This window comes from Propithecus coquereli, unplaced genomic scaffold (genome assembly GCF_000956105.1).
Source record: "Propithecus coquereli isolate 6110/MARCELLA unplaced genomic scaffold, Pcoq_1.0 Scaffold426, whole genome shotgun sequence".
Taxonomy (NCBI): domain Eukaryota; kingdom Metazoa; phylum Chordata; class Mammalia; order Primates; family Indriidae; genus Propithecus; species Propithecus coquereli.
In genome coordinates, this window is record NW_012150019.1 from 1,312,691 (window position 1) to 1,332,633 (window position 19,943).

At 47.1% G+C, this 19,943-nt stretch overlaps 2 protein-coding genes across 4 annotated transcripts; both read left to right on the plus strand.

Annotated features, from left to right (window-relative positions):
• The first annotated feature begins 589 nt into the window (after nt 1-589).
• Nucleotides 590-2,654, plus strand: ATP6V1G2 (ATPase, H+ transporting, lysosomal 13kDa, V1 subunit G2). 2 transcript variants are annotated; one of them, XM_012653747.1, is made up of 3 exons: nt 590-671; nt 924-1,024; nt 1,551-2,654. In XM_012653747.1, the coding sequence occupies exons 1-3, from the start codon at nt 590-592 to the stop codon at nt 1,722-1,724; spliced, it is 357 nt and encodes a 118-aa protein (XP_012509201.1). In that variant the 3' UTR covers nt 1,725-2,654. The 2 variants fall into 2 exon arrangements, with proteins under 2 accessions (XP_012509201.1, XP_012509202.1); XM_012653748.1 differs by having other exon boundaries at nt 924-946; nt 1,593-1,724.
• Nucleotides 2,655-4,064: 1,410 nt separating this feature from the next.
• On the plus strand, nt 4,065-15,661 carry DDX39B (DEAD (Asp-Glu-Ala-Asp) box polypeptide 39B). Of its 2 annotated transcripts, none has more exons than XM_012653749.1 (11): nt 4,065-4,587; nt 5,851-6,200; nt 7,010-7,137; nt 7,427-7,519; nt 9,939-10,122; nt 11,266-11,384; nt 13,576-13,707; nt 14,470-14,579; nt 14,675-14,819; nt 14,955-15,102; nt 15,425-15,661. In XM_012653749.1, exons 2-11 carry the CDS (start codon nt 5,990-5,992, stop codon nt 15,439-15,441), a joined length of 1,287 nt encoding a protein of 428 aa, XP_012509203.1. In that variant the 5' UTR covers nt 4,065-4,587; nt 5,851-5,989; the 3' UTR covers nt 15,442-15,661. The 2 variants fall into 2 exon arrangements, with proteins under 2 accessions (XP_012509203.1, XP_012509204.1); XM_012653750.1 differs by having other exon boundaries at nt 5,988-6,200.
• The last annotated feature ends 4,282 nt before the right edge of the window (nt 15,662-19,943 follow it).

The window sequence follows — 19,943 nt, forward strand, 5'->3', positions numbered from 1 at the left end:
AAAGACATAAGGAGATTATCATAGGACAGGACAAATAAGATGGATGCAAACATTTGGACTTGGGAAACGTAGAAAAAGATGGAGATGGAAACTAAAGAAGAGGGAGAGAGAGATATGGGAGAATTAAGAAGCCCAGAATGCTCTTTTCCCAACACACGTAGTATGATGATGTACTTACCTTTTCACCCCATTCTCAACCCCTATGCGTCCTTCTCTGAGACCACCAATCAACCTCCCCTCCTCTCACCCCAATACTTCTCCCCTGCCCCAATCCTAGATCTTCGAGACTGGAAAGGCCTCGCACCTGTTGTTAGCGGGCAGCTTTGGGCCTGGTCTCTGCTGCCCCCACGCGGCCCTTGTGGGTACTGAGTGAAAGGTGGGAGAGGAGGACCAGTCATCACTGGGAGGATCAGATTGGGGGAGACACCAGTACAGAAGGCTGAGTGGAAGAGGGGAGCACTAAGACCCAGGGGTAGTGGAGGATTGCAGCAACGAGTTGGAGGAGAACTAGGCAGTGGGGGTGGGGGAAGGGTGAAAGCCATTTGGTACCTTGGTAGCATTTGAAACAGCATCGGCCATAACGACAGAAATGGCCAGTCAGTCCCAGGGTATCCAACAGCTTCTGCAAGCTGAGAAGCGGGCGGCTGAGAAGGTGGCAGATGCCAGGAAGAGTGAGTCTACTCTTTCCTCCCTTAGGAGTCTGGAAAGAAAATTGGGGGTGGAGGCAGCAAACATTTGAGTCCTTCAGAAAACCCAAGGCTGGCGGGGAGGGAGAGAGCTGGGGGCTGCAAGAAATAGGTGGGTATTAGAATCTAGCACCTAGTTGGCTGTGAGAAGGCAGAATAACTTCCTTGAAAGGACCGATCCCTACTATTCCATTTTGGAGGGGCACCTCCACCCCCTGTCCTCTCTTCTGCCTCCAGGGAAGGCCAGGCGACTGAAGCAGGCAAAGGAGGAGGCACAGATGGAGGTAGAGCAATACCGCAGAGAGCGAGAGCAGGAATTCCAGAGCAAGCAGCAGGCGGTGAGTGTGGGGGAGTTGGGATGGGACCCCGGGTGCAAGTTGGTGGGTGCATCTAGTCAGGGGTGTATCCGTGACTCAACAAGAAAATAAGGTGGTAGAGGGCTGAGGGACCCTGGCAGGGACCACAGCATTGGTAAAACTTTGTGATGATATATAAGAGAGGCTGGGAGTTTTGAAGGATATGTAGAGCTTGTGGGGGAGTTTCCACAGTCTATGTAAGATATGATGCCATCTTTGTGAAGTATAACATTTAGGGTGGAGGGCAGAGTTTTACAATCATGGGTGGTGAAATGGGGGGGAGGATTTTACAGTCTGTTTTAGGATGAAGTTGCATGTCACGTCTAAGAGGAAAGGGTGTTGTATTGATCTCTTTGGTGCCTGGATATGTTTGTGGGATGGGAGTGGTTTCTGAGAGGGCCTTTCTTCTTGGCCTTGCTCCAGGATCTTTCCCTCCACATGCCTGGACCTTTGTCTTTCTGTTTCTGCTTTTTCCTTTCTCTCTTCCGTCCTTTTCCCCACCCCCCAGGCCATGGGCTCCCAGGGGAACCTGTCAGCTGAGGTGGAGCAGGCTACGAGGCGCCAGGTGCAGGGCATGCAGAGCTCCCAGCAGAGAAACCGAGAGCACGTCCTGGCCCAGCTTCTTGGCATGGTCTGCGACGTCAGGCCCCAGGTCCACCCCAACTACCGGATTGCTGCCTAGGACCCACCGCAGGGCCTGACTCCTTCTGCCAGTTCCCTTCCTCAAAGAAACCCCCTAATCAAAATCACCTCCCACCCTAGTTCTTTTCTCCTTTCCATACCCTGGAAATCCTAGGAGGCAAGATCCAGTAATTCTCCCATGAAACTTATAAATGTCCTGCTCAAACCTGAATCTCCTTGTTCTTTAACCCTCACTGGGAACTTGTAAACTCCCAAGTCGTTCTCACCCAACCCATTTGTGCAAATTGTAATACTGGGAAGTAGCGATGTGGAAAACACCCTGACTTCAGAGCCTGGCAGACTGTGTCCCTCTGCTGACCTGACTTGCTGGCTGTGCAACCAGGACAAGCTACTTCTTAGAGCCTCAATGTCCTCTTCTGTGAAACTGGGATAATAATAATGCCAGGGTTTCTGCAAAGATTAGGAATTATTATGTGGAGAGCCTAGCATGGTTCCTGGCGTGCAGTAGCTGTGATTCAATAAAGGGCAACCGTGTGATATTATTACCACTCCCGTTCACCAGCTAGAACCTATATAGCTGTTTCCTCAATTTCATCAGTGGCTCTTTAATTCCACTCATTCATGCTGTGACCCTGATAATTCTCTGAAGAATTGGTTCTTCCCCCATCTCTTTTCCCAGACACTTTATAATCTCCAAAAAGATGAAATCATGACTTCACTTACCCCTCTATTGTGGATCCAGGTAGATACTGCATCTTGTGGCCTTTTTGTTTCTCTTATGCTAGTCTTGCTCTTTGCTGGATTTTCCCCTTTTCCTATTTCCCCAAAGACCCATCAGATGCTCACTGCTTCCTAAGATCTAAGGTGATGCTGGGTCCCCTCATATGCATGGCCTTCCCTTGTACATCCTTGACACTGTACTTTCCCTTTGTAACAATAAAAAAGTGTCAATAAAATAATCATGAGCAAACAAATTGGTGGGTTGAAACAGCCTTCTTTTGCCTCATCATTTCTCACTTTCATTCACTCTCTTGTTCCTTGCTTATATATTCCCCAAACACCCCAAATGGCTGCCCTTTGAAACTTGTTAGAGAAACAAGAGCAAGTAGTATTTTATTTTTCTGAAGTTAGAAACATGTGGTTCCTCATTTGGGAACCCGAGGACTATAGATGGCAACTGTAAAGTTGCTGCAGTGTAGGAACGAGTAGTCTTTGCCCCCTCACCTTGCTTTGTTTTTCTTCATAGCACTTATTGCTACTTGACATTATATTTGCATTTGTGTGTTGTCTCCCTGTTATGTAAACTCTGTAAGGATTGGGCTGTTCACTGCTCTTTCCCCAGATCCTAGGATAGCACTTGGCACAGGGTAGGCAGTTGACAAATACTGTTAAATAAATTATTACTGTTGGGAAAACAGCCCTTCTATGACTCCATCCTTGGATCAGTTATTTCTCTTTCTCATGGAAGACAAGCTTGCTTCATCAAGGACATGAACCAATGAGGTAAACCATAGTGTATTTATTAACCACATTCTTTATATTTTTATTGTAGAGAGAGGTTTTCCAACTCCTGGGCTCAAGTGATCCTCCGACCCCAACCTACAGAGTAGCTGGGGCCATAGGCACGCACCACCACACCTCGCTAATTATTATTTTTTTAATTTTTTGTAGAGAAAGTGTCTCACTATGTTCCTTAGGCTGCTCTGGAACTCCTGGCCTCAAGCAACCCAACCCCCTCTGCCTCCCAAAGTGCTGGGATTACAGGATTACAGTCCTGAGCCACCACATATCACCATTAATCAGATTCTTTAAGAGGGAGGCAGGATACAATGGAGAATTGGAGGTGTTTACATTTTGGCTGTAAATCCCTCACCAGCTGTATTACTTTGGATATGTTGATTTGTTTCTCTGTTTGTTTACAAAATGGGAATAATGGTAGCTTCTCCTTAGTATTAAGTGGTGAACTGTGCTAACAGGGAAAAGGCCAAATATTTGTCGTTTTTATTAAGCAGCAGGACATCACGTCTGACTTCCGTAAGCATCTCAAAGAGTGGGATGTCAAATGTTTCATTCAGGAAAAAATCCAGGCTGAACAATGAATGGGGCCGTTGGACTCGGGCTAAGAACGTTCGGCTCGAATTAACAGTATTTATGGAATGTTGTATAACCTTCAAGCCCTGCTATTTATTTTTAACACTTGGGGCAGAATTCAGACCCTGTCTTCCACTGGGGGGATTCAGAACACCTTCCTGATTCACAGCTGCTAACTGGCCCAGGGGCATCAGCTACACCGGCCAACATCATTTTGGGTAAATGCCGTACACGGTCCCCACGGCTGGGAAAGAGTAGGGGCAGAACCTCGTAGCACAGCTCTCTCCAGTTCCCTGAGACTCGCCTCCTTCTGCCTCGGTGCTCGGAAGCGCCACTTCCTAGCGCGAGCCGAGCCGCCGGCAGGTCACCTTGACTACGGGCCAAGGACCCCGTGGGAACTCGCAGTTCTCCCTACCCTCGTTGCTCGCGCGAACTTGGAGGGGTGCCCAGAGAGAACACCTGCGTGGCAAAAACCTAAAGGAAGAGGTGACGGGAGTGGAGAAGAGGAGGACGAGAGAATAACGATAACAGTGGAAGAAGATGTTGGTTTCCTTTATGCCTTTTGTTACCGGCTCTAGCAAAGATGTTAGAGGTGGTTTTAAAAAAAATTTCAGACAGGCATTTTCAAAAGGCAAGCGCGGAGCCTACGGATCTATAAAACCGCAGAAGGTCCTTTTTCCGGTCCCTTGCGCCTGCGCTTTGGCAGCCGAGAAGGCGGGAGGCCAGGGTAGAGGGAAGCTGGGAACCGGAAGTGAAGGCAGATTCCCTCCTTCGTCGCTGTTGCTGCCGCCATACGCTCTCGCCCTGCTTAGGTAAGCTTCGGCCTTCTCTACCATCCATCTCCATCTTCGCTTCTTCGCATCCATCCTGTCACATGGGCTCCTAATATCCCTTTCACAGGCGATGGCCTGGTCGCTGGGGCCTAGTTTGGTCGTTATTTCCACAGCTTGCACCCCTTTTGAGAGCAAAGAGCTCCTGGGGGGAAGAAGGAAAGCTGGTGGGGGGGCAAATCCAAGATGGTGTCCCTGGCGCCATTGTGTTCTTTTTACTCCCGGCTCCTCCAGTGGGTCCCTAGCGTGTCGGAGTCCCCAGCGTCAACGAGAGGCGGCGCTAGGCGCCCCCTGGTCCTAGGCATTTGCGGAGGGCGGGGCTCTTCTCACTTTCCCTCTCCTCTTGGCCCACAGTGGGACTAGCAGGAGGAGGAGCCGAATTTTGGGCCCAGTTTTAATTTTCTCACCCCGAGCTACCAGCCTTATTTGAAGCGCTTTCCAAATGTTTAGGAGCGGTGCCATTGCGCGTTTCTCGGGAAGGAGTCTCACCTGAGTAGCGCAACCAATGTGAAACCGCTTGGTAAAGGTTCTGTTAAAGCCGGGGCGGGAAATGTCTCTCAACTGTTTCTTACTCGTGGTAGGGTGGAGAGATGATTTTTTTTTTTTTTTTTTTGCGACCGAGCCGTTTCTCTTACACTACTTTCCCTACCCTCATTAATTACACAGGGATTTCTTAAGCAGCGAAAGGAAGGTACCGAAGAGTGGGAGGCTGAGAGCTGTGGGAAGTGGACGGCAGCCATATGATGTTTTTATTTTGAGAAGTGAGCGCTTTGCGCAGTGATGACCTTGATCTATCACCCTTGACTGATGGCTGCTGAGTTTAGGGATCCACATTGTGGGATTATAGGGAAAGCTAAAGTCTTCCTTTGAGGATTTTGCAGGACTCTCTTCATCTTTTCCACTCCCCCAGGTCATTAGTCATATTCTACTTTTCATCATCTATTCTTTTTCTTCACTACTGTCACTTAGATCAGGAATTTATAAGTTGATCTTCCTTTTCCAACTTCCTGGATTCTGTACTGTGATGCTAGTCTTTTTGAGAACCTGTGTCCTAAACACTTTCGGTGGGACAACTTTTTCTATTACAGATGCTTTTCGCATTGATCTTTTGTGTCTCTTTGTTACTTTTTTGCCCAGGTAAAGGTTTCATAGTTTAGGGAAAGTGGGAACAGTGTGGGAATGGAAAAAGGTGGTGAAGGCTCTGCTCATGACTGATAAGTCTTCCATTTGTTTTCTTATCCCTAGCTCTTCTGTCAGAAACTAGTATCTTTCTTTTCCTTTGCTGCTCCTCAAGCCGTCCCCCGCTCTCTTTCCCCCTTGTTTTCACCTATACTGTGAGAACCCATCCAGAGCCCCCTCCCCTTCTCCCCCTACTGGCCCAGTTATGGCAGAGAACGATGTAGACAATGAGCTCTTGGACTATGAAGACGATGAGGTGGAGACAGCAGCTGGGGGTGATGGGGCTGAGGCCCCTGCCAAGAAGGATGTCAAGGGCTCCTACGTCTCCATCCACAGTTCTGGCTTTCGTGACTTTCTGCTCAAGCCAGAGTTGCTCCGGGCCATTGTTGACTGTGGCTTTGAGCATCCATCAGAAGGTAAATTTTCTGTTGGGCGTAGACTGCTTAGTAGGTTCTTTAAGGATACAAGAAAAAGATGTGTTTGTTCTTTCTCAGGTGGTAAAGATTTATGTTTAGGATAGATCAGAAACTAAGGTATCAAAACCAATTTTAGTGATAGAAGAGGCTTATATAGGCTTAGTATTTTATTCATGATTGCATCAAAAGGATAATGATCCAAAATCAAGTAATAGGTCTGCTGTTAGTTCTTGTGACTGGCTTCTTTTCTGCATGCTTTTAATTTTGTCATTTGACTTCTAATTTCAAATTTCCAGAAAGGGCCTGGTTCAATCTTTAGTCCCTCCTCTGTTGGGCCAGGCCTGTTCTGGTCTCTGGAAGCCTTTATGACTAGTTTAAAAATGACTGGCTTCTGGTTCAGGTACCACATCTTACATTTTGTCCAAGGTTGCAGGGTTACATGACCCAAAGCAAGGCAATCTAAGTAGGAGAAATGGCCTGTGACAGGCACTCAGATGTCGCAAGTTACAGGTTAAGGAAAAGGACAGAGCCAGGAGTACCGAAGGTGAGCTGTTGATAGATGCAAGGGGATTGTTATCAGGACTGAGGAGGCCTGGACCTTGAGAAGGATAAAGCTAGAAGGAACTAGGAGAGTCTGATTTTTAGGGTGAATGTAATTGAGGGAGCAGAGACAGGTACAAGGGGTCTGCAAGTTGCCAAGAATCAGATAAATATTGTACTTTGAGAAATGGGTTTTGTATGGTGAAAAAGTTGGTAGAGTTATCTGGAGACTGAAGTCTTAATTTATCTTTTTTCCCCTCTACGTCTAGTCCAGCATGAGTGCATCCCTCAGGCCATTCTGGGAATGGATGTCCTGTGCCAGGCCAAGTCAGGCATGGGAAAGACAGCAGTGTTTGTGCTGGCCACACTGCAACAGCTGGAGCCGGTTACTGGGCAGGTATACTTGGGGAGAATGCTGGGGAAAGTTAGGAATATATGGGAAATGTGTTTCTGTCCTAGCTACGTGCTTTCAGAGCCGTAAGCACTTCTCACTGAGATGACCTCTGTCACCCTTGACAGCCTGACAGCTGTGGGGAATGTTCCCTAGTAAGCATGGGGTTAATGATTTAGATCACGGTATTGGAGTCAGTTGTTAAATACTAAGTGTGCTTTTGTGACATCACTTCCCTGGAGGGGATAATGAAGGGATATGCCTTACGTCTGTCTCCATCTACTTTCTGCCTAAGGTGTCTGTGCTGGTGATGTGTCACACTCGGGAGTTGGCTTTTCAGATAAGCAAGGAATATGAGCGCTTCTCTAAATACATGCCCAATGTCAAGGTAAGCCAAGGTAAAGTGACCTGGGAGAGGGAGGGTATGGCAAGTTGGAGGCATCAGAAACTTGTTGGTCAACAGACTCTGTGACCCACAAATGTTAAATACCCATACCTCAGTGTACGTGTAATTGACAAACAGTTCTTACAAGTTTTGGGTGTTCAAGAGATTTTACTAAAATGTGGGACTCATTTGGAAATGCATTCTAATTTCAGAGAGGCTTATTAAGTTTTAATTTTGGAGAAGTTTTAGTTTGCCGTGGTTTAACACATAGTGTAATAAAGCCTGTGCAGCATGAGAATTCATGATTTGGCTGTGGATGATGCTTACCGCAAGACCACCTTTTTCTTTTCTTTCTATTTATTTGTGCGTGTGTGTATGAAGACGGGGTCTTGCTCTTGCTCAGGCTGGTCTCGAACTCCTGAGCTCAAGCAGTCCTCCCGCCTTGACCTCCCAGAGTGCTAGGATTACAGGTTTGAGCCACCGCTCCCGGCCACCCTTTTCTTGTTACTTCACAGAGTCATTTCACTGTGCTTTGGTTAACAGTTTGGGAATTTTAGGGTGTGTGGCAAGAGAAAGTTGGAAGCTCTAAAATAGCTCCAGTGTGGTATGTGAATTTTGAGGAGTCTTTAAAATGGTAGAAAATTGAATGATGTTTGGGGGTCACAACAGAGTTAATATGAGTTGTTTTTCCATTATGTAACCTTGATATTCGTGATGGGCTTCCCAGACTAGTAGCTTCAGCACCATTTGGGAACTTGGTGGAAATGCAGATTACATGGGTCCTGCTCCAGACCTACTAGTCTGAATATTTATTCTAACAAGATTCCTATGTAATTGGAGTTTGAGAAGCACTGGTGTATATAACATCCAATCCTGGCTAGGGTGGGGTGAAGAACACTTTTATTCAGATTGTTGTAATTTTTGTTTCTGTTGTTTATTACTTTACATTTTAAAGGAACCGGGAATGTTCGAGTCATAGTCCTAAACGAAAATAATTTCTTAAAATCTAAACTAAGTAGTAATACTTATGCATGGTAAAATACTTAAATCTAGAAGGCCTAATAATAAAAAAATTTGTGTTCTCCCGTCTCTAATCCTGCATCATAGAAGGTGATCACTTAACTTTTTTTAAGTTCTGAGGGCTTTGTGTTACCAAGTGTTAAGCACTAGATTCTCAATTTATCAACTTATATGCCTTTTTTACTTTTCATGAAATAGTTTGTTTACAGTAGTCTTCCTCCCATTTGAAAACTATTTTAACTCTTTAAATATGATCTAAAGGCCACGTGTATGTATGTGTTGATACTGTTATACGTATCTCTGTTTTTACGTGGTCGGTCAATAGATTGACCTGGTCCTAAGACCTTGCAGTCTTATCTGTGGGTTGATTTTAAAAGTTGTAAGCCAGGAAACAGTTTCCATTGTTATAACTATGGAAGCATTTATTATTGTGCTCAGTGGTGAGCTAAGTTGCATTCCTGCTCTGTGGGTCCAACTCATCTCCCTTGTGCCACTCAAAAGAAAACGTTCTTGGTGTCAAGATCAAATATGAATTGTCATTACTTATTACTTTCCTTACTCTGGCTCAAAATTATGTTACAGTGACTTGTTGGAAAAGACTGGGCCAGTTCTACAGAATATCCTACTCTGGATTTGTCTGGTTACTTCCTTATTGTGTCATTTAGCTTGTTCTTTCCCCCAGTACTTCCTTTAAATTGAAATTTGTATTTGAAAGCTTAACTGATTCAGGTCAAACATTTTTGGCAAGAATCCTTCATAGGTGTTGCTGTACCTCTTGTTATGCCACAAATCTGGTTGACCCACCATTAGTGATTTTAGATTTACCGTAGAATTAGGGTCATGACAGTGATTCCTTGATTGTTCTTTCCTTGAAACTAGAAGGTAGTTTGTGATGTTATTTGATACTGTACCCAGGCCCAGATCCTTAACATCCATTCGCTTAGTAGTTTTAACATGGAGCATTAGATAATATTTAGCTTGAATCAGTAATTTCACAGGGTTTGTGTGAAGGAGTTTAAGATTCTGGGGTTCCGTTAGGACAACTTGATGTTCCATGTAGTTTTTGTGGTACTTTGCACTCCTTTGGTTGATTTCTTGCTGTCGTTATGCTTAAAATCAAGCCTGGCCTTATAAGTGAAGTGCAGGAAGATGGTTAGATTAAGTCGGAAGAACCGAATGCTAGTCCTGGCTGCCCCAGTTATCCGTGTTACTTTGGGCAAGTCACTTTTGTTTCTTAACCTCAATGTTCGGGGGGACATAAGAATTTTAGATGTGGTGATCTCTAAAGTTCCTTTAGTTCCGAAGTGTCCTAAGCACTGATTGAGCTCAAACTGAAAATAGGAACACTGGGGAGATTGGACTCTTTTCCTTCCTATGAAACTCTCTTCTCCTGGCTCGGCAGGTCGCAGTGTTTTTTGGTGGTCTGTCTATCAAGAAGGATGAAGAGGTGCTGAAGAAGAACTGCCCGCATATCGTCGTGGGGACTCCTGGCCGCATCCTAGCCCTGGCTCGAAATAAGAGCCTCAACCTCAAACACATTAAACACTTTATTTTGGATGAATGTGATAAGATGCTTGAACAGCTCGGTGAGTGGCAGTGCTGGGACAGGGCTGATGGTCTGGGGAGTTGCCCTTTGGAGCCAAATGATGCTTATCTGGTGCAGGAGCACGTAGGTGCAAGGACGACTTTTATCTATCACCCATGACTGATGGCTCCCTGGTCGGGCTTTGTTATGCTTTTAAGCAACCTTGGTGAAAGAGTGGAGGGTGTCATCTTTTTATGATAGATGTTTCTTTACCTTTGAGAGTAGGAAACTTTGATAATCTTAGATATAAGTCACCACCCCCACTCCCCCATCTTTTCCTTTATAGAGTCTTCCTATACTGAGAGTCATAGGGGAGATACTAAACCCACAGAGAAGACAGTTTACCTTTCTGGCATCCCCAGCACAGCGTATATGGTCAGAATTCATAGCTGGATAGGTTTCTATGCTTGCTTCTGGGATTAACGTGGAGTGTGTTGGTGTGAGTTTGTGGGGCATGGTATGCTAGTATGCCAAGTGAGGTTAGTAGGGGAAGACTTTTCTGTGAGAATTGAATGTTGGTGAATGGGAGAGTGGGATGGATGGACATAGTTCAACCAGGTCAGTTGTTCAAGGTCCAGTAGGGGGATGAGCATTGGATACATCTCCAGCTGTAGCAGACACCTGTGTATGAAGGAAGGAAGGAATTCTTTGTAAAAGGTCTTTGGCGATTCAGAAGGGCAAGCTGTGAGGCAGGCTCTGGGTAGAGATGCTGTATTTGCCTGACTGGACAAGAAAGCGTGATCCAGACGAGGCATAGAGTGGAACATGTAGAATGTGATACTGCTTGATGTTGTAGACTGCTGGAGGCTGGGGCTTGCAGGGAGAGGGTTTGGGAGAAGGGGCGTGAGCCTCTGCAGTGGGCTTCATCCCCATTTTATTGTTGTGGGCTTTGGGGTTTCTTATATTTCTTGCCCGGTTAAAACACACAGCTGGAAGCTGATTGCAAATCTTTACTCCAAATCCATTGTTGGTTCCATTATGTTACTACCATGGATTTGACTTTGTAGGGGTTGGAGAAGTCCCTGAAGTGACGCTCTTGCTTATCCATTTCCAGCAGTCTTCACCTCACTGAGCAGTCTACCTCTGATCCTTGTTTATCACACATGCTTATTTTCTCCTGTATTTTTTTTCCTTTTTCTTGTAGACATGCGTCGGGATGTCCAGGAAATTTTTCGCATGACCCCCCATGAGAAGCAGGTCATGATGTTCAGTGCTACCTTGAGCAAAGAGATCCGTCCAGTCTGCCGCAAGTTCATGCAAGATGTAAATACCCTTCTACCTTCTCTCCCTCCACTCCCTGCCCGCTGCCTCCTCCCCTTCCTCGCCCCCTTCCTCCAGACTCCCTTGTCCTTCAAGCACCAAGAAGGGCGCTTGTGCCGATCTCAGAGTGATGACTCCCTGAAGAGACACACAGAAGCAGAGACAGCTAGCGTTAGGGTCTGCGCGGGTGCCAGGGAAACTCCGGAAGACTTGGTCGGGTTAACATGAGAGCGGGTAGTGTTCGACTTTTTTAAAAATCACAGCATTTTTGAACCTCTTCTCCCTTTTGGGGGAGGGCAGGATTTTCTGCCCTACCACCCACCCATCATCGTCTCTTACATGCCCCCTACAACCACGCACCCTCAAGGTGGCATCGAGCATACAACTGGAGCCTTCTGCTCACCAAAACTCATACTTCACGGTGGCAGGAGAGCAAGAGAGGGACAGACAGATGACAGGGCATGTCCAAAAGAAGAGCAAACAGCACAGATGAATCCTCCTCCTCCCCACCTCCAGGGGTGGGGGCCTTTGGCACCTCGATCCCCGATCCCCTACTCCTTCCTGCCCGAACCTCCTTGCACCTACCTGGAACCTCGGTTGACGTGAGCCAGCAGCAGAGAAGCACCGTGGCGCAGCGAGAGAATGTGGACGGCACCCAGCGGTGGATGGCGGCAGCGGAGGCCGCGGGGAAACCTGCCCAGGAAGCTGAGGACCATACCAGCCTCTTTTTTGTTCCCGGTTTTTTTCCTGAACCCGACGCGTGCTGTGCCCCTTGTTTCCCCTCATATGTGTTGGGGAGGGGTGTCCTGAATGGGGTGGTGGATTTTTTTTTTCTTTAAATTTTTTTTTTTTAATACTCAGGAGAGGGATATGGGAAAGGTAAAGTGGATATAACCAGGTTGGTGTTAGGGTTCGGGGCTAGCTGGGGCCCCTTGTATAAGCAGTGGAGTGTGTTCCTCCCCTCCCTGCAGTGCTCCTTCCCATGGGATGATAACTCTTTATCTTTAAGCTGTACTTGGGGCTAGAATTAGATTTGAAGGAGGCCATGGAACTTCTCTTTAGAAAGCTTACCTTGCTAGCCTGTGTTCTGGGCTTGGGCTTCTGTTTTTTCCCATGACACACACATTCTTTCTCATTTTGGCCCCTGGATCTTCATGTTAACTGTGTCCCCCAAGACAGTATGAAGAGTGTTAGGAATGCTGGGCTTTGGGGTTTTGTCAATTTCTGTCTTTTTTATGCTACTTTCCTCCCCTTCAAGGGTTGTTTTTTGTTTTTGTTTTTTAATTTAAAGATGAATGCTGACAGGTGTGTCTGTAGTCCCAGCTACTTGGGAGGCTGAGGTGGGAGGATCACTTGAGGCGAGGAATTTGAGCCTGCAGTGTGCTATGCTTTCTCCTGGGAATAGCCACTGCACTCCAGCCTGGGCAATATTTCAAGGCCCTGTCTCTTAAAAAAGATGAATGCATAGGCATATCTATTGCTCTGAATTTGTTTTTTAACATCATTTACCAATATTTTCCTTATAAACCTGTAGATGGTTTGACTTAGTCCAGAGACCAGGCTCATCTAAAACTATTCCCTGTGGTCTGAGGGCAGGTTCTTACTCACCTTAAGCAATTTCTGCTTCCCCTTATGTGGCATTTTGATCATGTCCATTACAACATTCTGATCCTAAAAGATGTCCACTTCTCTAATGTGCGTAAAGTACTCCTAGTTGAGCTAGGAGAATCAAATGAAGCACTCCTTATCCTCTTCCCCATGTTCTTAAAACCAGCTCTTCTGAAGTTATTCTGACCTTGAGTCACTGTTTCCGAGCATTTCCCAGATGTTTGGAAATGGTCTCTTTTGAGAATTATCTCCCATTGTTTTCTCTCCTCCACCACCTCCATTTGAGGTAATGGCATCTTGCCATCAGGTGGTTTCACTGCTCCTTTACTTCCTTTGCAAAGTTTCTTTCCCGTAACAGTTTTCAGTTGGGCATTCTTAAAACTCAACTGATAGGAAGGAAATTAGATCTAATGCAAAAGAGACCACAGTAAAATGTGGGTGTTTTTGGGCGTGAGATGGGGTTTTCAATCTTCTCTCCTCCCCATCCCCCCATGGGGTGTATTGGAGAACAACTTCCTCCACCCCCCCAGGTTTAACCCCCCCACTCTGCCCTCCTCCCGTTCCCTACCCCCTTCCTCCCCCTCAGCCAATGGAGATCTTCGTGGATGATGAGACGAAGTTGACGCTGCATGGGTTGCAGCAGTACTACGTGAAACTGAAGGACAACGAGAAGAACCGGAAGCTTTTTGACCTTCTAGATGTCCTTGAGTTCAACCAGGTCAGTTGTTCAAGGTCCAGTAGGGGGATGAGCACTGGATACATCTCCAGCTGTAGCAGACACCTGTGTATGAAGCACCCATTTATTGGGGAAACCACATGTGACGTGGGAGAGAATGATGAGCGTATGAGTGTTTTTGGGGACTGAGCACGGGCAGGGCAGAGGCTGCTTTTCTGTTCTGTGGCTGGTACAGATAGGTACTCAATAAGTGAAAACCTCAAGGAAAATAAACTTCAAAAGATAAAATCCTTGAAGGGTTTTAGTGAGTTTGCAAAAATCTTGAACTATTTTGGACATGTTAGGGTTCTTAAATCTGTTTATTCTAGTACTAAGAAGCGTTTCATCAATATAGCTGTTATATGATCTCTTTGAATTAAAAACTACTTTCTAGAGTTAGGGTAGGTCCCTTAGGATTAGTGTTTTGGTGAGCAGAAATATAAGTCATGTTTTTTCAGATCTTAGTCCTGATTTTTGTCATGTAGTCATGAGGTGGCCTCATCCTTGTCTCCTGACAAGTCTGGCAATTTTGGTTACTGATCTCTGCACCTTCTCAAAGGCCAGTCTGCTCAGGAACATCAGATCTGAGAGGAAGACCAAGTTACATTTAGAGCAGAAGAGGAAATATGTGGTAGGGAATAAGAGGGTTGAAGAGGAATTCCTTCAGAAGAGTGTCATTGCTAGAAACTCTTCTCACACATAATCTCTGTCTCTCCCACACCGTGGACCCACGTTCTCCCATCCACCCCTCACACACACACATAGGTGGTGATCTTCGTGAAGTCTGTGCAGCGATGCATTGCCCTGGCCCAGCTCCTGGTGGAGCAGAACTTCCCAGCCATTGCCATCCACCGTGGGATGCCCCAGGAGGAGAGGTGAGTTGGAGATGGGAGATGTTTTGTGTCTTTGGGAGAAAAAGACCATTGAGAGAATGAATCTCAACCTTTTTAAAATTTCTTTTCTCACAAAGGCTTTCTCGGTATCAGCAATTTAAAGATTTTCAACGACGAATTCTTGTGGCTACCAACCTATTTGGCCGAGGCATGGACATCGAGCGGGTGAACATTGCCTTTAACTACGACATGCCTGAGGATTCTGACACCTACCTGCATCGGGTAAGCCCCCACACCCAAAGAGCATCCTGTTCTCCCAACCCTTTATTTTCTCTGTCTTTGCATACCTTACATCTTCATCCCTGCCTCTGGGTGTCTTCCTTCTGGGTTTTCCAGTCCTACTCTGTTTCCTTCCAGGTGGCCAGAGCAGGCCGGTTTGGCACCAAGGGCTTGGCCATCACGTTTGTGTCAGATGAGAATGACGCCAAGATCCTCAATGATGTGCAGGATCGCTTTGAGGTCAATATTAGTGAGCTGCCCGATGAGATAGACATCTCCTCCTACAGTGAGTATGGATTGAGTGAAACCCTTTAGTTCTCCCTGTTCCTTAGTGTGTTTGTCATAAAGCCCATCGTGTGGACAGCGGGCGCCTGCTGCATGATGGGCACTTGACCAGTTCATCATTCCCCTCCCCTTGATGCTGCGTCGGGATTTTTTTTTTACCTCTTTGTGGGGTCTCATTCTTTTCTCATATCATTTCTCTTTCCCCACCCCCAAGTCTTTCCTCTCAATTAGCACCACACACCAACATCTACATGTGTGCGCGAATTCCTGCCTCGCGTTGCTTTTCTGTGCCTTAGTCTGATTGCGCCATGTTTTCTCCTCAGTTGAACAGACACGGTAGAGGACTCACCCATTCTGGAATGTGACAGTCTGTCCTTCAGGAGAGGATACCAGGCGTGGGGGTGAAGGAGACACTACTGCCACCTGCCCCTGACAGCCCCGCCCCCACCACGTGGCTTCCCTCTTCTGCATCACCACCACTCCTAAACCCCCATTTCCTGATTTGTCAGAATTTTTTTTAACAAAACTAAAAATGAAACGCATGTGTGTCTGTGGAATCTGTGAGTGCTCCTTCCCTTTATTGTATTTGTGGTGAGGTTATTTTAGGGCTGATCCAGAGTAAAATTCTGTGAGGACAGTGTTCTCTGCTGTGGATTAAGGTCAGTGGGTGGGGTCAAAGGGGAGATGGGACTAAGACTGCAGAGGCCCTGGCTCCCTACTGCCTGCCAATTTCTGCCCCTTCCTAGAGGTCTCTTCCATTTTCTCCGTGGCCCGTGGGAGACTGGGATGTTTCTGACTGCAGGGCCCCTAGGGGGTGGTGTGCAGTATTTCCAGTGTGGAAGGGTGACGTGGGAACTGGTGGGAAGCTTAGGGGTCTCCTTATCTGTTCCTTAAGCTTCTGGATCTTGAGCACCAGGGCGTGGGGTCCCAAGCTCCCTCCCGCCCTTCCAGCAGGGCCTGGTACAACTCCAGCTGCTGCTCCAGCAACTCCTCAGCTTGGGCCAGCTCAGTTGTGTGCTGGAGCCGGGACCCTGGGTGAGAGGGTACTGGAGAGGGAGTATTGGCCAGGGCAGGGGGCCGAGGCCCCGGGGAAGCTGTGTTGCAGGGTCTGGCTGGAAGTCGGGGATTCTACCCTCCCTTCCCTTCTTCCACCCTGTTAGTGTAAGGCCACCTGTACTGAGAAGCCCAGGTAGCTCCCTGCATAGGGCTCTGGAGGACAGATAGAGATCACTGGCCCAGGGGCTATAACTGGACACCTTGGACAAGGACAAGGATATGGGGTCACTGGAAAGAGGACCGGTTGTCCCTACCCCCTAAGAAATTGTCAGGGGATTCCTGTTCAAGGACTCTGTGGACTGTGTTGTGTGGAAGAGCCGTGAGGTCTGTCTTTTTTGTGTGTGTTTTTGAGACGATCTCCCTCTGTTGCCTGTGGCGCTTGGGGTAGAGTGCGCTGGTGTCAGCCTAGCTCGCAGCAACCTCAAACTTCTGGGCTCAAGCGATCCTCCTGCCTCAGCCTCCCAAGTAGCTGGGGCTACAGGCGCATGCCACCATGCCCAGCTAATTTTTTCTATTTTTAGTAGAGACGAGGTCTTGCTCTTGATCAGGCTGGTTTTGAACAACTGACCTCAAGTGAGAACTCCTGACTTCAAGTGATCATCCTGCCTCGGCCTCCCAGTGCTAGGATTACAGGCATGAGCCACCGTGCCCTGCCTAGCCCTGAGGTCTGGACTGGGATGGGGGTGAGCAGGCACTGGGAGCTGAGAGTTGGGACTAGCCCTGGAGCTGCAGGGATGGGTGTGGTGCAGGGTGGGATTGAGGGGATTTCCCCCCAGTCTAAATTCTTCACATGCCTTGCCCTCTGCCATTTACCCTGGGAGGAGACCTTGTCTTCCCACTACCCCTGGAGCTGGTCATCTCTTCTGTGCTTGCCTTGGGGTTTTAGAAGCAGTAACCCCAGGAGCCTGGGGTACCAGAGAACAGGTGGGCTGTAAGAGGTGAAGGCAACAGCCCCAAGAGAGCCAGGGCAGAGGGGGGACCATGGCAGGTGAGGCAGGGAGCTGTCTGAGCTGCCAGCAGCCACCAGGAACTGGCTCCCTCCAGGCCTTGGCTTTGCTTTAGTGCCCGGCCCTGTCCAGGCCCCTACCCTGCCTGCTCTGCTGCCCCCTCCTCCCTGCCAACCTGGCTGTGGCCAGATGAGTCTAGAATAATTATTCTGATGCGAAAAGTGTTCCTGCCAGTTTAGGCAGAACTTGCTGTAGAATGTTGGTGCCAGTCTACCACAGGTCTTGTGTCTTTCTTAACATTGTCTTGTCTTATTCCTCTCAACTCTGCAAGGTAGGAATTATACCACTGCCTTGCAGACGAGGAAACTGGCTCAGATAGTTCCATTCAGCACTTGCTCATTGGGCAGGTGTCTTTTGGGCCAGCTCTGGGCCAGAGCTCAAGGCTCCACAGCTGGTTGGTCTGCCTGACAGGTTATACTGATCTTGCTTGAGCACTGATTACCCCTTTACATACTTTTTATTGTGTTCCACTTTATTGCTCTTTGTAGATACTGTGGTTTTTTAAACAAATCGAAGGTTTGTGGCAACCCTGTGTCCGGCAGGTCTATTGTTGCCATTTTTCAAACAGCATGTGCTCAACTTCATGTCTCTGTCACATTTTGGTAATTCTTGCAATATTTCAAACTTTTTCACTATTATACTTGGTATGGTGATCTGTCATCGACGATGAAGTTACTACTGTAATTGTTTTCGGGCACCATGAACTATGCCCATGCGGACTTAGTGGATAAATGTGTGTGTGGTGACTGTTCCACCAACCAGCCGTCCCTCCAGCTCTGCCCTCCTTGGCCTCCCTATTCTCTGAGACACAACGATGCTAAAGTTAGGCCAGTTAGTAACCCCGCAGTGTTCAAGTGAAAGGCGTAGTCAATCTGTGCAGCAAACTTCATTCTTTTAAGAAATTGCCGCAGCCACCCCAGCCTTCACCAATGAGCCTTGGTAAGTCAGCAGCCGTCAACACTGAGACAAGACCCTCCACCAGCAAAAACAACTCACTGAAGCCTCAGGTGATTGTTAGCATTTCTAAAACAGTATTTTTTAATGTATGTACATAGTTTTTTTAGACAATGCTTTTGTACACTTACTAGACTACGGTGTGGTATAAACATAACTTTTATGTATACTGGAAAACTAAAAAATTTGTGTGATCTGAAACCAAACACACACTAAGGTATGCCTGCAATTTCCCTTTCCCTCTTGTCGGCACAGAATGACCTTGCTTCTTGTCCCTGTTACGCACGGCGAGTTGGAGGGGTTTGCCTGCGTTGCCAGGTCTCGTGTCTTTGCATCACTTGTAACCTGGGCTCCTTTCACGTGACTCTGTCACCGGTGCTCGAGCCTCCCTCTACACCTAAGCTAGAACCAAAGCCCTGTGCACACCTAGGGCGGTGCGAGCCTGCGTGTAGATGTCGGCTTCCTGCAGGGTGTTCTGAGGGGTGTCCTGTTGAGAGTGGCGGGCACGGCCCCAGGCCTGAACAGAGGTGGCTCATAAGGGAGTGGACAGTCCCAGTTTTGATCATCTGAGAGAAGGAAGGTGCTCAGGCAGGAAAACATGCCTCAAGGCAGGATTTCTGGAGAGTGGACAGCTGCTGCCCAGCTCACCATCTGGGTCGTGACCCTGGAATAGAAGGGAAGATGGCCTCTGCTAGAGACCAGAGGTCAGTGGTTCTCGAAGTTGGGGGCTGAAGCACCTCATGTTCCCCATTAGCTGATTTGTTCTCACTTCAGTGGAAAAAGAACCAAGAACCTCTGTAAAAGTTTTAGGGGAGAGGGGCTTTCCCTCTTGTCTCTCAGTGATTGGGTGATGCATCACTCATACTTGAGTTGCAATGTGTACACAGCTTAAAGTCTTAATTATTAGAATGTAAGAGGCCCAAACTACTGTTGTTACAGATACGTGAAATTGTACAGTGTGAGGTTAAACAACCCACAACCAACTTATATTGAAGTGAAACTAACCACATTTGTGAACTAAAAATAAGAATAGCAGCTATTTAGAAAAAGCAAAACAACAAATGGGACTTCTGTAAGATTATCTAAATGATACACTAATAACAATCTTTCCTGAAAATGATGTTCCAGCCATCAGAGTTTCTGCTTTAGGGTATGAACTCCAAAATGGACTAACGTCCAATAGTGACGGTAGGTAGGTAGTCCTAAGCCATAAATAAACTAGAATCTGTGAACTTTGGCTTTGTTCATCTGTTAGAATTAAGGAAAGTGCTGGGCTTTGGGTCAGTTCAGATCTAGTGGATGAGCTGAAGACCGTGAAGGAATGAAGATAAATATGCATAAACCAGATTACCTAGTGCTGTGATTTGAATGTCCCCTCTAAAACTCATGTTGAAATTTAGTTTCTATTCTGATGTTATTAAGAGGTGGCACCGGCTGGGTGCAGAGGCTCCCTCCTGTCCTGGAACTTTGGGAAGCTGAGGTGGGAGGATTGCTTGAGGCCAGGAGTTTGAGACCAGCTTGACCAAGAGCCAGACCCTGTCTCTACAAAGAATACAAAAATTAGCTGGGCGTGGTGGCACACACCTGTAGGCCTGGCTGCTCGGCAGGCTGAGGCAGGAGGATGGCTTGAGTCCAAGAGTTTGAGGCTGCAGTGAGCTATGATCATGTCATTGTATTCCAGCCTGGGCGACAGAGCAAGACTTGTCTCAAAAAAAAAAAAAAAAAAGAGGACCTTTAAGAGTTGTTTAGGTAGAATGGATTGACGCCATTGTTGTGGGAGTGGGCTTCTGATGGAAAGGATAAGTTTGGCTCACATTTGCCCTTC

Coding starts and splice junctions, on each gene's coding strand:
- ATP6V1G2 (XM_012653747.1), top strand. CDS start 590: ATGGCCAGTCAGTCCCAGGGTATCCAACAGCTTCTGCAAGCTGAGAAG. Junction 672..923: donor GGTGGCAGATGCCAGGAAGA/GTGAGTCTACTC, acceptor TTCTGCCTCCAG/GGAAGGCCAGGCGACTGAAG. Junction 1,025..1,550: donor TCCAGAGCAAGCAGCAGGCG/GTGAGTGTGGGG, acceptor CCCACCCCCCAG/GCCATGGGCTCCCAGGGGAA.
- DDX39B (XM_012653749.1), top strand. CDS start 5,990: ATGGCAGAGAACGATGTAGACAATGAGCTCTTGGACTATGAAGACGAT. Junction 6,201..7,009: donor CTTTGAGCATCCATCAGAAG/GTAAATTTTCTG, acceptor CTCTACGTCTAG/TCCAGCATGAGTGCATCCCT. Junction 7,138..7,426: donor TGGAGCCGGTTACTGGGCAG/GTATACTTGGGG, acceptor TTTCTGCCTAAG/GTGTCTGTGCTGGTGATGTG.